Genomic DNA, 14,245 nt, shown 5'->3' with positions numbered 1-14,245 from the left:
GAGAGAGATATCGAGAGAGCATGAGTGTGGGGAGGAGAGGGAGAAGCAGGCTCCCTGTTGAACAGGGAGCCAGACTTGGGTTTCGATCCCAGGACCCTGGGATCCTGACCTGAGCCAAAAGCAGATGCTTAATGAACTGAGTCACCCAGGCACCCCTAAAAGTGGCTTTTTAAAAATATTTTTTGGGGTGCTTGGGTGGCCCAGTTGGTTAAGCATATGACTCTTTGTCTCAGCTCAGGTCTTGATCTCAGGATTGTGAGTTCAAGCCCTGCATTGTGCTGGGCGTGGAGCCTACTTAAAAAATACATTTTTTTTTTCTTCTAGTCTGTGACTTGTTTATTCCTTAATGGTGTCTTCTGATTTCCTGAAGTATTTAATTTTTAGGAAATCTATCAAATTTTTCTTTTACAGTTATATTGCTTTCTATGAGTTAATAATTCTTTGCCTACCCTCCACTCATGAAGATATTCTTCCATGTTTTCCTTTGAAAACAAGGTTTTAGCTTTTGCATTTAGGTCTCTGTTCCACTTTGAATTACTTTTTATGTATAGTGTGAAGTAGGTATCAAAGTTAATTTTTCTTCCATATGGATGGGTGTCCAATTATTCTACCACCAGTTTTTGAAAACTTTGACCCTCATTTCTTTGGTGCCCTTTGTGAAAATCAGATGATTTTATAAGTAGAAAGTAGAGTTTGTTTGGGGGCTCTCTGTTCCATTGATCTCTTCGTTGACCTTTATGCCATACCACACTGTCTTGATTATTGTAGCTTTAGAGTAGGTCTTTAAATTGGGTAGTATCAGTCCTCTTGCTTCTTTCTTTGTGTTTTTGTCTGGTGTGGGGGGTTTTTTTTTGTTTGTGTGTGTGTGTGTTTTTAATTTTGAAGATAATATATGCTTAGACTTTCTAGAAGGATATACAAGGACACTGGAACAGAGATTGCTTTTGGCAAAGGGAAACTTGAGTGTTGAAGGACATGGTGAGAGAGGGAGAGATACTCCTCATTTTATGTTCTCGTAGATCTCTTGAATTTTTTTTTAACTGTGTTTAATGTATGTATATGCTAAGAGATTCAAATTTTTAAAAAATTAATATCATCTATTTCCTTGGGAGTGAATAGTTAGGCTCTTGGGAACCAGCCAGCAAGGAAGGGGTGACCCGGAGACCACCAATAGGAGAAGCAGGTAGGGAACTAGGACGAAAGGAAGTAGCCCTCGAAAAATGTTTTTATAGAATGGGAGAGTTTAGGCTCAGTAAACCTGTTATTTGTTTCACTGAGATTATTGAGGAGAAAATAAAAACTATGAATTAATTTTAGTTTAATGGGTATTTTTATTGTGGTGAAAGTGTACGTGTATGTGTTTCCTCAAAATCTTAGTAAAGACCTTTTTTGAAAATGTTTAACAAATATGTGCCATCTGGTACTTTTCAAGAAGCACATAGTTGTTTAAAATCTAGCAAAGCTAACCCTGCATAGATTTTTAATTTCTGTTGCACAACATAAGGACTCCATGCTATTTGTGTGAATCTGGCTCTTTTTTTTTTTTTTTTTTTTAATTTCATGATGATGTGGCTGATTCTTCAATGTTCCTTTTTTCCCTTTCTTTCTTGGTTTTCAAGGCTTTGATAAAGTTCAAGAGTTATTTGTATTTTGAGGAAAAAGACTTTGTGGATAAAGCAGAGAAGAGCCTAAAGCAGACTCCCCATAGTGAGGTGAGTCATGGTCATAAAAATGTCAGAACTAGAAGGCTTTGAAGATTGGGACCAACCTCCTGATTTATACAAGTGAGGAAAATGAGGCCCAAAGGGGCAGCAGAGCGAGCTGCCTCTCCTACTTGCTATGTTTGTGCCCTTCCTGTGGCGCCGTGTGGCTGCTCTCAGAGGCCTCTTCAGGGTGCTTCTAGGGATGGTCTACAGAGACAAGGGTAAAAACGGCAGCCTACGGAGGAAATAAATGTACAAGCGATTGAGGAAGCAAGTCAGAGATACTTGTTCTTCTCAGAGGCAGGATCGAGTACAGAGGGAGGAACACTGGAATAGGAGAGGATCTTGCTGTGTGACCCATAGGCAGCTGGAGCTGTCATGGTTCACTCAGGATCCTCTAGAACTTTCCCTGCTTCCTGTTCAAAGGTTGATGAAACACGTCTGCCCAAAGTCCCAGCATAAATAAAGGCTGGCACGACTGGACCAGCCACAGGGGCCGAAAATAGTGGAAGAAGATTTTGAGCTGGAGACTTTTTTCCATAAAAATGCTGTGAAGCTACCTGAGACAGTAATAGAAGTGAATGTAGGAGAAAATAAAGTAGGGTTCCAGTTGTTTTGAGGGGGAAAAAGTAAAGGGAAACAGTTAATAGCTCTAAGGATGATACAACCAGATAATCCAGCCCAGGAGAACATTGCTTTTGCTGGGAAAAACAGGCAGAGAAAGTTACTTCAGAAAAAAAGAGCCTTTTCTGAAGTCCATGGATAGTGGTTGAGAGAGAATATTCAGAATAATTTTCAGAAGAGAAAGGACAAAGAAAATGAGGATTCAGAAATTTAGGAGATCTGGAGAGATTTTCAAAAGAGAGCTACAGAAGTGAGAATCTGATGCGAGGGAAGGGGACTAATAAATAAGCTTACAAGGGTATGGTTCTGAGGAATCGGTGGAAGACCAAATTTGTGTTTATAAACACAGTGTAACGAATAATAGAGAGTAGAACAGTTTGGTATAAGTAACATAGGCATTCAGAAAGCAAATAAACCTGAAGACTGACTAGAATAGTGCATGTAAATCTGAAGTCCTCTCTAAATGGAAGACACCATTGTTGCTCCCCGAGCTGTATGCTGTTCTTGGAAGACCCTCTTAGCAGCATGGTGACAGCGCTGCCGAAGGGTTCTCCAAGTGGGTTCTTTGGCAGTTTGTTTGTTCTGTTGTTAAATTCCGAAGTAAAACCACGGTTTTTGTTTCAGATAATATTTTATAAAAACGGTGTCAATCAAGGTGTGGCCTACAAAGATATTTTTGAGGGGGTTTATTTTCCGGCCATCTCACTGTATAAGAGTTGCACGGTATGTATCCTCTGTTCATCCTGTGAACAGGACTTGAGGGAAATAGGTGAATGGTTGTGTTGGAAGAGCCATTGATGTGAGTTCCAGAAAGAAGTCTAAATAGCTAGCTGAAGAGTGAGAAGGGAATGTGTTCCTGCTGTGACTGTGGCCATCCCCAAAACAGTTGGGTGTGTTAGGAAGTATTTGCTTGGGTAGATAAAAGACTGTGCAGTTAGCGTGCCCCGGACTTTTCCTTTGAATGTACTGTGTGGTTAATGCTACTGTTCAGTGTAAGGCGTATGAAGTATGTACATGCAAAAGTCAACTTGGTGTTACAGGTCATGATGACCCACCATCATTGGTTAGTAACTGTTGGTTATTTCATATACTGTGTTGTTGTTTGTTTTGTTTTGTTTTGTTTTTTTAAATATGATCCAGTACGAAAGGGACAACTTTGTTGTTGTTTTACGTGGTTTGAAAAGGTAATATCTGGAAGTTTCCATTTTTTTAGTCTGTCGGTAACCACCATTGAAGTAGACTAAGGAAATCTTTAGGTTATAAACAGAAGTCAACCAAAGTCTGTTTTATTTACCTAATTTTTGATGGACACTAGGATGTTGACCACTTTTAAGCAATGTTAAATCTATTTCATTTGTTCCACTTACACCCTGAATGTCATAGCTACATTTAAAAAGTTCCTGTGTCATGTTAAACTTTTTCACTCTTTTCTTCTGTGTTTTCATGTCTGTCTGCTTGAATTGAATTATCCCAGGTTTCCATTAACTTTGGACCATGCTTCAAGTATCCTCCAAAGGATCTCACTTACCGCCCTGTGAGTAACAGTCACGACGCATCCTCAGTATCTCTGTTACTTCTTTTTTGTAGCTATTCTCATCATCTCATTTCTGTTTCTTGTTCCTCCCACAGATGAGTGACATGGGCTGGGGCGCTGTGGTAGAACATACTCTGGCTGATGTCTTATATCATGTGGAAACAGAGGTGGATGGGAGGCGGAGTCCGCCATGGGAACCCTGACCAGGTCCCTCTTTGCAGACATGGACTTTCTGGGGAATAAATTGGGGAGGGGGCCTGTTTTTGTTTTTTAACTGTTGCAAACGTTCTCCCAAAGATACTGCAGAACACAGCCTCTGCTGTTAGCAAGTTAAAAGTGTGGGTGAGACTGGGAGAGACTCCCTCCCCTTCAACACTTTCCCCACTTCTGGTGACTGCTTCTGTTTTGTGTGCCATACGCCAACAACTGCTGACCCTAGGATCCCATGCGCTCCCTGTGAAACTGGTGCTGTAACATGTATCCCACCAACTGGGACTTGATACCTTACTGTATTTTCTACAGAGTGAATCATCTTGTCCAAGTAGCTAACTTATTTAAAGACATTTCCTTTTGTGGCATTGACTTCATCCATCTGATTTCCAAGGAAGTAATAGGCCTGTTTCTGAGAGCAGCTGAAACCAGTGGCTGTACATTCCAGATCTAAAAGGTCTTTCCTTTTGGTGTGGGTTTTTATTCATTTTGAAACATTTTTGAACACTGGGGTCTCTGAAACTACTAGGTCTCTAGAACTGTAATTGTAAAAAGAACTTGCTTGCAGCTTTAACAATTAGAAACCCTTCCCAAATAAAACTTGTCTTCAAGTGTGTGTGGCACTTTGCTTCCCTTTCACATTGGGTTCCTCTTGGGACAGGGATAGCAAGGTGGGCAGTCTGAGGAAAGGTAGCCAGAACTGGAGGAGACAGGCACGTTTCTGACTCTACCCCACGCCCTCTTCTCTTCCTTCCATTCCTTCCAGCCAACTCAACCAGTCTTTATCCTGTGAAATCGGACTCTCAAGGAGGTGAACAAGAGTTTAAAAGGGCTAATGGGGGAGCGCCTGGGTGGTTCAGTCAGTTAAGTGGTCGACTCTTGATTTCAGCTCATGATCTCAGGGTCCTGGGATCGAGCCCTACATCAGGCTCCGCACTCAGTGCGGAATCTGCTTCGGATACTCTATCTATCTCTGTCAAATAAATAAATCTTTAAAAAAAAGAAAAAAAAATTTCCCAAATCTCAAGTGACTATTGGTGTCTTCACACAGTAGCTTTGACTAATATATTTGTCTCCTAATGAACCATCCAGGCTCTTTGTCTTGGCCTTTCTGCATCTCTTCACATACTAACAGAGTCCGTATGGTCATAGGCTAAAGACTCAGTCAGACTGTCACCACTGGACACCTACCTATTCATTCATGGCTGGTCTTAAAGGGCAGACGTGGTTATAAAGCTGGATGATCAGAGTTTGAAGAACTCTAAGAGAATTAGGGTAGTGCTCTTCAGAGGACGCTGGAGGTAAATTCTTTGTAATACAAATTACCACGTTACTTGTACACCCACCCTCCATAGAAATGAAAAAATTTTTGTACATTAGATTTTCATAAATCAAGTTACAGAAGTAATAATTTTGCCTGTTTATACTTCATATTCAAAGCGCATGTGTGTGCACGCGCGCATGTGCGTTGAGAAGGTTCATTGGAAGGGCTCACAGAATACCCACTCTTCATGTAGACCCCTATAAAATGGTCTCCGTGAGCAGATCATCACTGACAACTTACTTTATTCCGATGTAAAATTAAACAAGTGGGAAAATATCTCCCAGTCTCCTCAAAGACATAGTTGCTTGGTTTGGAGAAGGCAAATTAAAATCAAGCTCAAAACTATGGTATGTGGTAAAATCCCACTTTTTTGCTCTCAGTCTGTTCTTTTTTGAAACCAGAGTGTATATTGCTTCACACATCTTTAAACAAGTAATAATTTTCTCTTAGCTGGGAGTGGATGGTAATTCTGTTCTAGAAATACAACTATCCCCTCTCATTCTGAAGCTCCCAGGTAGATAAACAATAATTTGTTTTTTTTGTTTTATTTTTATTTATTTATTTGACACACACAGCACAAGCAGGGGGAGCGGGAAAGGGAGAAGCAGGCTTCCCGATGAGCAGGGAGCCCGATGTGGGACTTGATCCCAGAACCCTGGGATCATGACCTGAGCCGAAGGCAGATGTTTAACCAACTGAGCCATCCAGGCACCCCAACAATAATTTGAGCTATGCTAAAAATAGACCACTCTAAGAAACGATCAGAATAAATAATAATAAATATTTCTCTGAGCTGTAAAATTTCAATAGCTCAATAAATATCAGCATTCCCGCTCCTGCTGAGCTCTTTAATAAATAAGCTAGGGCTCTATTTCCAAATGCTTTAAATCATCAATGCTATTAGAACCCAAATGGAAAAGCTTCAAGTGGTAATGGTTTTTCATCCTGCCCATACTCGTTAGCAAAGGAATCCCATCCCAGTTTATATTTTTAAAGCCTAAATTCTCTAAATCTTGGAAGGGAATTTGCCATCACCATAGCACCTCTTTCAGCCATCCCCTCTAGATGTTGTAAAACACTGGCCTGTTAAAGGCAGAGACAGTGGCAGCCCTGAGCCAAGCTGGAAGCTGATATAATCGGCTCTGAAGTAAAGATTCGGTTCCTTTTTTAGGTCTCAACATTCACTCGGGAAAATAAAATTTGTTTCTGTTCAACTTTGTCATTCATTCTCTCCTATTTGGTCCTATCCGATCTTTTAATTAGGTAAATAAAAATCCTCAGTTGTAATCCTTCCAGTGCTCGTCAATCAGCTCCCAGTTCTAGAGTTCTTTTAAGAATTGATTTAGGCTTGTGCTTATCATGGAAATTAAACCCTTATGAAAGATCCTGGTCACAGATTCTAAATAATTGAGTGACCTAAGTGCTCAGTAGTTTTTCCTTCTAATGAGCTAGGGGATCAAGTTTCATGAAAATGTCCAGAACTCCTTTAGCATGAAGTTGCAATTTACTAGAATGATTTTTTTTTTAAGAGTAGAATTTTTAACCAGGTACAGGCTGAAGTTTTTGTGTCAGTTTTGATTCTTTATTCTGACTGATGCTCATGGAAGAAGTAGAACTGGATTAATTCGTTTTCTATTTTTTTTCAATCAAGAAAACGTAGACTACATTTCTAGAAGGCACCTGCTGTGGGGAGTTGCTTGGTCTTGGTGCAGCTTGCTACCTATTTGGTAGAGGGGCAGAGGGTTGCTGGGGTCCCTTTTGTAAGACCCTGCTGTCCACACACCGCCTGCAGGGAATGGAGCTCGTGAGCCCATGAAGGATACCTACAAGGGACCCAACCCTTGTATTTAGCACCCTCTGAACCCTATATCAGCCAGTACCATTTTAAAGATGTTTTAAAATAGACGTGTAAGGGCCCAGAAGTTCTACAAATATTTGGGGGCCCTTAATCTTCATTTCACAGCTAATCATTAAAGTTAGAAAGCTCTTTCTCTTAAAAGCCTTGTCCCCATTTTCTTGGTCTTAAAATGTTACCAATCTGAGTCCCAGTGTCCTCCTCTAAATACACTCCCACCCCATCCCACAGTCCCCAGATGAAGATCTTGAACAGACTTGTAGGCTTCTAGCAGGGATCTTCCTGATGAGCGTGCAAGCCAGTGCAGCTAGGAACAGTTGGAAGGAGCAGGCTGGTCCTTAACACCTGGCTTCAGGAGCAGGGCTGGACTCCAGGTGCTTGCGCAGGTGGTTGGCAAAATCCACCTGGGTCTGTGATAAGACCTGGTTGATGATGGTCTTTGGCAGCCATCCCTAGAGTAGAAAAAGAATGTGGCCATCTTGTGGGTAGTGTTCCATTGTAAAAACGTACCCTATCACAAACATGGGTTGCTTAGGGCTTGGTCTTCCAGCTCTGTTTATGGGTGCAACCTTGGTGTTGACCAGGAGGACTGACTGCATTACTACCCTGCTGTCCCAACCAGTGTCCCCAACTGCTCTCTTCCCAGCTGTGTGACCCTGAGCTAGTAACTGTATCTTGTGGGCCCTAAGTTTCCTTCTTTCCAGATTGATAACTGCAGAGTTGAAATTTGACACAGAGGTAAAAGGGAGCTATTGTAGGCTTTTGAGGTGACAGAATAGCAGGTCATTACTCAAACCTCTTCCCTCCAACAATCTGTCTCTCAAAATGGAAGAGGATTTTTCCTGTTCCTTGTGGGATAATGTGGGAGGGTAAGAGCCAGTTTTCCTCCCCACCCCCTCCCCACTGAGCCATCTTGTGCCCCTCACCTTGAGGTCAATGCTGAGCAGCCAGGTGAGTTTGGTCTTTGAGGGACTTTCAGCCAGGGGATGGAGCACCATGCACGTGGGACCATGCTCACCTCTGGCAAATGAAGAGAAGTCAAGTCAGGAGGACCTTGCAGAATTCTCCTTTATGCTGACCAGTTACACTAGCCACACTTCCTTATTACCTTGCCTTCTCCAAATCTAAGAAATATTTTTTGCCAAGGGTGATATTTAACGGTTGGCATGGTCACCAGCTCCTCAGAACAAATGCTGGTTGGAGCTGGAGCCTGGGGGCCTCCTGTAGTGCCTTTAAGTTGCCAATAGAGAAAGGGTCCAGGGTAGTGGCTGGGGCCCCTGGGAAACAGGTAGCAGCTGTGTTCTGAGTGGTGCGGATTACCTTTTAATCGACGTACGGTCGTACCTGAGCACACCAGCTAAACCTCAGTCCTACCTCATGTTTTAGAAAATTACTAAGGTGCTTAAACTTTCTGGGAAGGTCGGGACAAACTGGCTATCCAAGTAGGACCAAACTTGTCTTCCTCCCCTGCTATGGAAAAAGAATATTTCTGTGTGAAAGGAAGCTGAGGGTAGGGACCAAAGGACTGGTTTCTTGGAGCTGAGGATTCATCACACACTTAGTGGTGCATGCCCACAAGCCTGTGTTAGGAAAGGGAGGTTTTTTGGTTTGGTTTGGTATTTTTAAAGATTTTATTTATTTATTTGACAGAGAGAGACACAGCAAGAGAGGGGACACAAGCAGGGGGCGTGGGAGAGGGAGAAGCAGGCCTGGGGAGCAGGGAGCCCGATCCCAGAACCCTGGGACCACGACCTGAGCTGAAGGCAGACGCTTAATGACTGAGCCACCCGGGTGCCCCAGGAAAGGGAGGTTTTGAGCGATTGCCGGTATTACCTGATGACACCTTTCTGCTCAGGCATCTCCCCGAAATGTGTGGCCATGCCAGCCAACACACAGGTGGAGCCTCGGCGCTTGGCACAGCGCACGCTCACAAAGTCACGGGGCCCCACCAGGTTTCCCGCCGCTTCTGCAGCCAGCTCATGGGTGATGACTGTATCTTTTCCAATCTTCTGCAGGACCTGCCAGGCCCCAGGGAGCCAGAGTCACCACGCAGCCAGGCTGATGCTAAGGCACCACCTGCAGCTCGCAGCCTCTTCGGCGCACCCTTCCGACTGGGCTCCTGTGGGTTCCAGCCTCCCTACACCTGGACTCTCCTCACCTTGATCTCCTTGACATTTGGGTTCCACTCTCCCATTGCTTCCATGCGTTCCACGAGCTCTTCATAAAGCCTCTCCATGGGCTGGTCCACCACCACCTCCAGCCGGAATACCTTGCCCACATCTGGGACCACTTTACTCAGTACTTGGTCCCCATTCGCCTGTCAGGGAGGAAAAAAGGAGCTGCAGGATAAAGGTTAGAGAGAAATACCCCTCGCTTAGGGCACATAGACGGGCAAGGCAGGCAAGGGAGGAACGGGAACAGCACAAAGAAGCCTAACATTACTTCTGATTAAGACCGTTGGTAATCTTTCCTGCCCCAGGCTGCCTGTGCCTGGACCCTTTCTTCTTGGTGGTAAGTGTTGATGGGTGTGGGTGGGTCCAACTGAAGAGGCCCCTGCTCGAACTCAGAAGCGTAAAGTTGCTGGGCAAGACAAACCTGGGAGTGGGAGAGCTGGTCTACAACCAGCTAATTACACACACACACAAACAATGTTGGGTGGGAGCTTAAAGAGGTTTTCAGTCCAATACCTCCTTTTACACCAGAAGGCTGGAGGCCCAGAGACCCCTAGCCTGAGGGCATTGCTGGGCCTACATCCCAGATTTCCTGGCTCCCAAACCAGGAGTGTGCTAACTCAGAACTTGAAGAAGGAGCGGGTTTACCTGAACTTAGGGCAATAGGCAGCATGGGAGCTTCTGGGTGAAGACAGAGCCACCAGAGTCTCAGTAGAGCCGGCGGCCTCGAACACGTGCCTGTTACTGGTTCCCGGTCAGGATGCAGTGCTCAGGAGCCAGGAAACCCAGAAGGCCTCGGGCCATTTGTGTTCCCGTCCAGCCCCGTTGCGGCTGAGCCCAGATCAGCCCCGCAAGCTCAGCCGAAAGAGGACTACACAGCACCAACATTGCGCCTTGGCCCCGGCGCTTCTGACCCAGGGTGGTGCAGGCCTCTGACGCACGCAGAGCCCCCAGTGCGCCGTCTCTGCCAAACTGGGTGTAGAATGTGTTTGGAGGGTAACGAAGGATCCAGAAACAGTGTTTCTCAGACACGAGTCTCCGGGATGTCTTTGATGGGCAAAGGGAGTATCTGAGGATGTATTCTTGGGAAAGGAGAATTTTCAAATTACAACTACCTGCTGCATGAGGCAGGAATCCCGAGGCCTTTGAGAATGGCAGTGGAACAGTGAGGAACGTGGGTTCCTCCAGGCCCACTCTTACCTGCTGGTTCTCCTCCTTCCAGCCCTCCTGGCTGCTGAGGATGCCCAGGGCTTTCTGCATGGCCTCCTCTCCCTGCCGGATATAGGCCAGCTCCTGGTCGCTGTAGAGGGTGTCTTCCAGCCGAGAACCTGGACACACAGCCAAGGAGAGAGCGGGCTCGCTTCTGTCTCCCTGGCCTCCCCCACAGCTGCCATCCCTTCCGTCTGGATCTGCTCACTTCTGTGCAGAGCCAAGACCAAAGCCATAGGGTCCGCCTTGCAGGTGAAGTTAGACACACAGCTGCAGCTGACGGCGGTGGCCTTGAGGAACTCCAGCCCCACCCTCTCAAAGTGAGTGGGAGAGGCCAGCTTAGGGTTAGGGGGAGGCGGGGGTGCGGGAGGGAAGCAGGGCAGCGTGCCCAAGCTCACACTCCGGAGCCGCCTCCTGCTGGCACGAGCCCAGAAGCCTCAGTACTTACCGAGCAGAGAACTCCGACGCCGAACCTGGTGAATCCATGCGCCCGGGGTCGGGCCCCCCAGTGCCCTCCGGTTCAGCTCCTGGCCGATGGCCAGCACAGCCTGGTGCCTCAGCCCTGCGGAGAGGGGAGGAAATTGTTGCTTAGAATCGAGAAATCCCCTTAGAGCGGGACCATTGCACCCCTTCATCTTGCCACAGATGAGGAAACACTGGGAGAGGGAGGTGACTTGCTCAGGAACACGGATCCCTAGTGGGGACCTCAACTAGAGCCAGGTCATCTCCCAGTCCAGGGCCGTTACTCTCTGCCAGGCCACCTCCTGGGCCCAGAGTCGACCTTCCATCTGGGCTGGCCAGGCCCGGTCCCGCCTGGAGGCGGGGGCTGGACGGGAGCGCGCTGAAGTTTCCTTCTCGAATGAGAGAGAAGCTTCGTTCAACTAGAAAAAAATCTGCAGGAGGAGGATTAAAGACGCCCATCCCCTGTAGTCTGCGTCGCTGTCAGCAGCTGCGGTCCTTTGCTGAGTAACTGCTCACCGTGCCCTCTGGGCGCAGAGCGAGGTGAGTCTGGTTGATCTAGTGAGAACAGCCCCGCTGCTGGTCCGGGTCTTCCAAGCCGGTTCCTCCCAGTGTAATTGGGGAGCACTTTCGATTGGTTTGTGTACCCTTCAGTGACCGCAGGGGATTGACTCAGATGACCTTGGGTCCTGAGTAGCTCTACAAAATCGGACTTGGGTACCTGGTTCTGCTTCCTCGTTGTACAATGATAACCAGACTTCCAGCTGCACCCACTTTCTCTCTTCATTTTGCTCTTCTTGGCGCCCCCCCGCCCCCCCCCCCCATGTCTCCGGCTTGCCAGCACTGCCTGCTGGACTCAAGGCTCACTGCCACCCCTGCGCTGCGGCTCGGTCTTTGCCGGTACCCCTGGTGCCGATCCAGGCAAAGTGAGGAAGAGCTCAAGGAAGACCAGAGCGCTGGAGAGCAGGACAGAAGTGACCGAACCCAAGGGGCTGGGGGCCTTTAAGAGGCGTCTTAGTATCCAGCCCAACTGTTCACATGGGCAAAGGGAGGTCCAGAAGGGAAGAGACGTGTGCAGGTTCCCCCAACAAGAGGCGCGAAGTGGGATCAGCAGGGGAGCTGCCTGAGTGCTCTGGGTCACCACGTGGGCCACCCCCTGGCCTGGGGAACTCACCCTTCATGTTGCGCACGTGTCTGTAGGAGCTCCCAGCACACAGCTTGAATGTGGCTAGAAACATGGTGTCCAGGCGGTGGGGACAGGCAGGGGAGCAGTGCTGTGGCCACTGCTGCCGTTGCCTCTGCTCTCAAGGGTGGCTTCTTCCTTCCCTCCTTCCCCCGAGCCTGTCAAGGCCTGCCCCTGGGTCCTGCAGCCGTGGCTGGGGACCAGCCGAGTGTTCTGCGTCTTAAATGCCCCCCGGCTGAAGGCTGTACTTCATCATCCGGAGATAAAAAAAAAAAAGCCATCGCTCGCTGTGCGAAGGAAGGGGTCAAGGGTAGAGGGATTGCCTCACACCATGGCTTTAGCCATTTGCGGGGAGCCCGGAGGAGGCGGGACCATAGAAAGGAGCAGGGAGGCGGGTGCCAAAGGAGCAGGGGATGAAGGGGGTGAAAAAGAAGCAGGCGAGGTCAAGGCAGTTTGGAAGAAAGCATACACCATCCAACTGGTTTTCAAACAGCACGTGAGGTGCTGTTTAAAATGCAGGTTTCTGGGGGCGCCTGGGTGGCTCAGTTGGTTAAACGTCCGCCTTCTCCTCAGGTCATGATCCCGGGGTCCCGGGATCGAACCCCAGTCCTGGGATCGTCCGGGGATTGTCCTGGGATCGAGCCCCGCATCAGGCTCCCTGCTCAGTGGGGAGTCTGCTTCTCCCTCTGCCTCTGCTGCCCCCCCTGCTCGTGCTCTCTATCTCTGTCAAATAAATAAAATCTTAAAAAATAAAAAAATAAATAAAATGCAAATTTCTTTTTCTCTTATTTATTTATTTGACAGAGAGAGAGAGCACAAGCAGAGGGAGGGGCAGGAGAGGGAGAAGCAGGCTCCCCGCTGAGCAGGGAGCCCGATGCGGGGCTCCGTCCCAGGATCCTGGGATCATGACCTGAGCCGAAGGCCGACGCTTAACCAACTGAGCCACCCAGGCGCCCTAAAATGCAGATTTCTGGCCCTCAGCCTCAGAAACTCTAGATTCAACAGGTCTAGAATTGAGGCTCTAAAACTTGTATTAAGAAAAAAAAAAAATCCCAGGCGGCTGCCATGCAGGTATCTTGTGAATTGCATGCTACTCTTCGAGAAGCATTGCCCTGGTCTCTCACGGAATCTTTTCCCTTTAAGATTGAACTTGAGGTTGCTTCTAAGCTAGATTCACCCAGCAGGAATATCAGGGGTCAAGAGAATCACACTAGTGTGGCCCCTGGCCCAGGGCCTGCCCGCCTTGTGAGAGAGTTCTGTGTCCTGTCACCACTGCCCCGAGGCAGGGCGGGAAGGCCTACAAAGTGGGGAGCAGTAGCAGAAGCCTACGGGCTCCCGCTGGCTCCCTCACCACAGAAAGGATGAAAGGGACAGGACCTGCTCAGAGCTGGCCGTCGCCCAGAGCCCAGGCATAACAGAGTGAGTCTCACCCGCCACCCTCCATCAACCCCTCATGAGGAGTGGGAAGGGTCCAGCGATCCAGGGGCCCTTGTCCTGGGCTCCTCTCTGAGCAGTGGCTGCCTGGAGGTCCCCCGGCCCATTTCTCGAGGCCCGCTGGGGCCCTCTTCCTCTGGGGAGCCTTCCTCGATCACTGCAGCCTTGTGGAATGGCCTGTTCCTCCATCTCACACCCTCACGATCACTGCCACGGGAGGTGTGCGTCATCTCGGTCCTGATTTGTAGAATGGCTTGGGTGTGTTTGCTTGTCTCCTCCATGGGACTGTTTCTCCCTGAGGCAGGCACTCTGTCCGCTTCCCCTCATCCCCCGCACTCAGCTCCAGGCAGGGCGCAGAGCAGGCTCTTCCTCCTCCTCTATGGGGTGACCAGCTGGGGAAGGTGGGGGTGTAGTATGTCTTTGGCTGAGAAAACCAGCCTGTAGGCTTTGTGTCCAGCCCTTGCAGAGTCCCAGGGAAGACAGCACCAAAGGGGGAGGCCTGTGTGAGGGGTGGGGGGACTGAAACTTTCACAGCTGGA

General features: G+C 47.9%; 2 protein-coding genes across 11 annotated transcripts in view; one reads left to right on the top strand and one right to left on the bottom strand.

The window, feature by feature from the left end:
* Nucleotides 1-4,682, top strand: part of ASH2L (ASH2 like, histone lysine methyltransferase complex subunit) — a 28,100-nt gene extending 23,418 nt beyond the window's left edge. For 6 of the 9 annotated variants that reach the window (XM_064585542.1, XM_064585541.1, XM_045879842.3 and 3 more), the window contains exons 13-16: nt 1,620-1,712; nt 2,952-3,050; nt 3,802-3,861; nt 3,957-4,682. In XM_064585542.1, coding sequence (XP_064441612.1) covers nt 1,620-1,712; nt 2,952-3,050; nt 3,802-3,861; nt 3,957-4,064 — 360 coding nt within the window. In that variant the 3' untranslated portion in view covers nt 4,065-4,682. The remainder of the gene's footprint in view (nt 1-1,619; nt 1,713-2,951; nt 3,051-3,801; nt 3,862-3,956) is intronic. The other 3 variants (XM_064585545.1, XM_064585544.1, XM_064585546.1) reach the window with 2 other exon arrangements.
* A 2,271-nt stretch (nt 4,683-6,953) lies between these two features.
* On the bottom strand, nt 6,954-12,816 carry STAR (steroidogenic acute regulatory protein). 2 transcript variants are annotated; one of them, XM_045879844.3, is made up of 7 exons: nt 12,264-12,816; nt 11,079-11,192; nt 10,622-10,749; nt 9,409-9,567; nt 9,084-9,268; nt 8,177-8,270; nt 6,954-7,702 (listed from the first exon to the last, which is right to left on the bottom strand). In XM_045879844.3, exons 1-7 carry the CDS (start codon nt 12,325-12,327, stop codon nt 7,589-7,591), a joined length of 858 nt encoding a protein of 285 aa, XP_045735800.1. In that variant the 5' UTR covers nt 12,328-12,816; the 3' UTR covers nt 6,954-7,588. The 2 variants fall into 2 exon arrangements, with proteins under 2 accessions (XP_045735800.1, XP_064441619.1); XM_064585549.1 differs by lacking the exon at nt 12,264-12,816 and having other exon boundaries at nt 11,079-11,366.
* Between the last annotated feature and the right edge of the window lie 1,429 nt (nt 12,817-14,245).

The sequence above is a fragment of the Mirounga angustirostris genome, unplaced genomic scaffold (assembly GCF_029215605.1).
Source record: "Mirounga angustirostris isolate CCGP_5_RB_7025 unplaced genomic scaffold, mMirAng1.0.hap1 SCAF_2, whole genome shotgun sequence".
Lineage (NCBI taxonomy): Eukaryota > Metazoa > Chordata > Mammalia > Carnivora > Phocidae > Mirounga > Mirounga angustirostris.
Note: the sequence above shows the minus strand (reverse complement) of the source record. Positions and strands in the feature narration are given on the sequence as shown.

Excerpts from the sequence above, each read along its gene's own strand:
- STAR (XM_064585549.1), bottom strand. The coding sequence starts at position 11,265 with ATGAAGGGGTGCAATGGTCCCGCTCTAAGGGGATTTCTCGATTCTAAG. Across the intron at positions 9,568-10,621 it reads GGAAGGAGGAGAACCAGCAG|GCGAATGGGGACCAAGTACT; the intron begins GTAAGAGTGGGC and ends CCTCCCTGACAG. Across the intron at positions 7,703-8,176 it reads TGCTCAGCATTGACCTCAAG|GGATGGCTGCCAAAGACCAT; the intron begins GTGAGGGGCACA and ends TTTCTACTCTAG.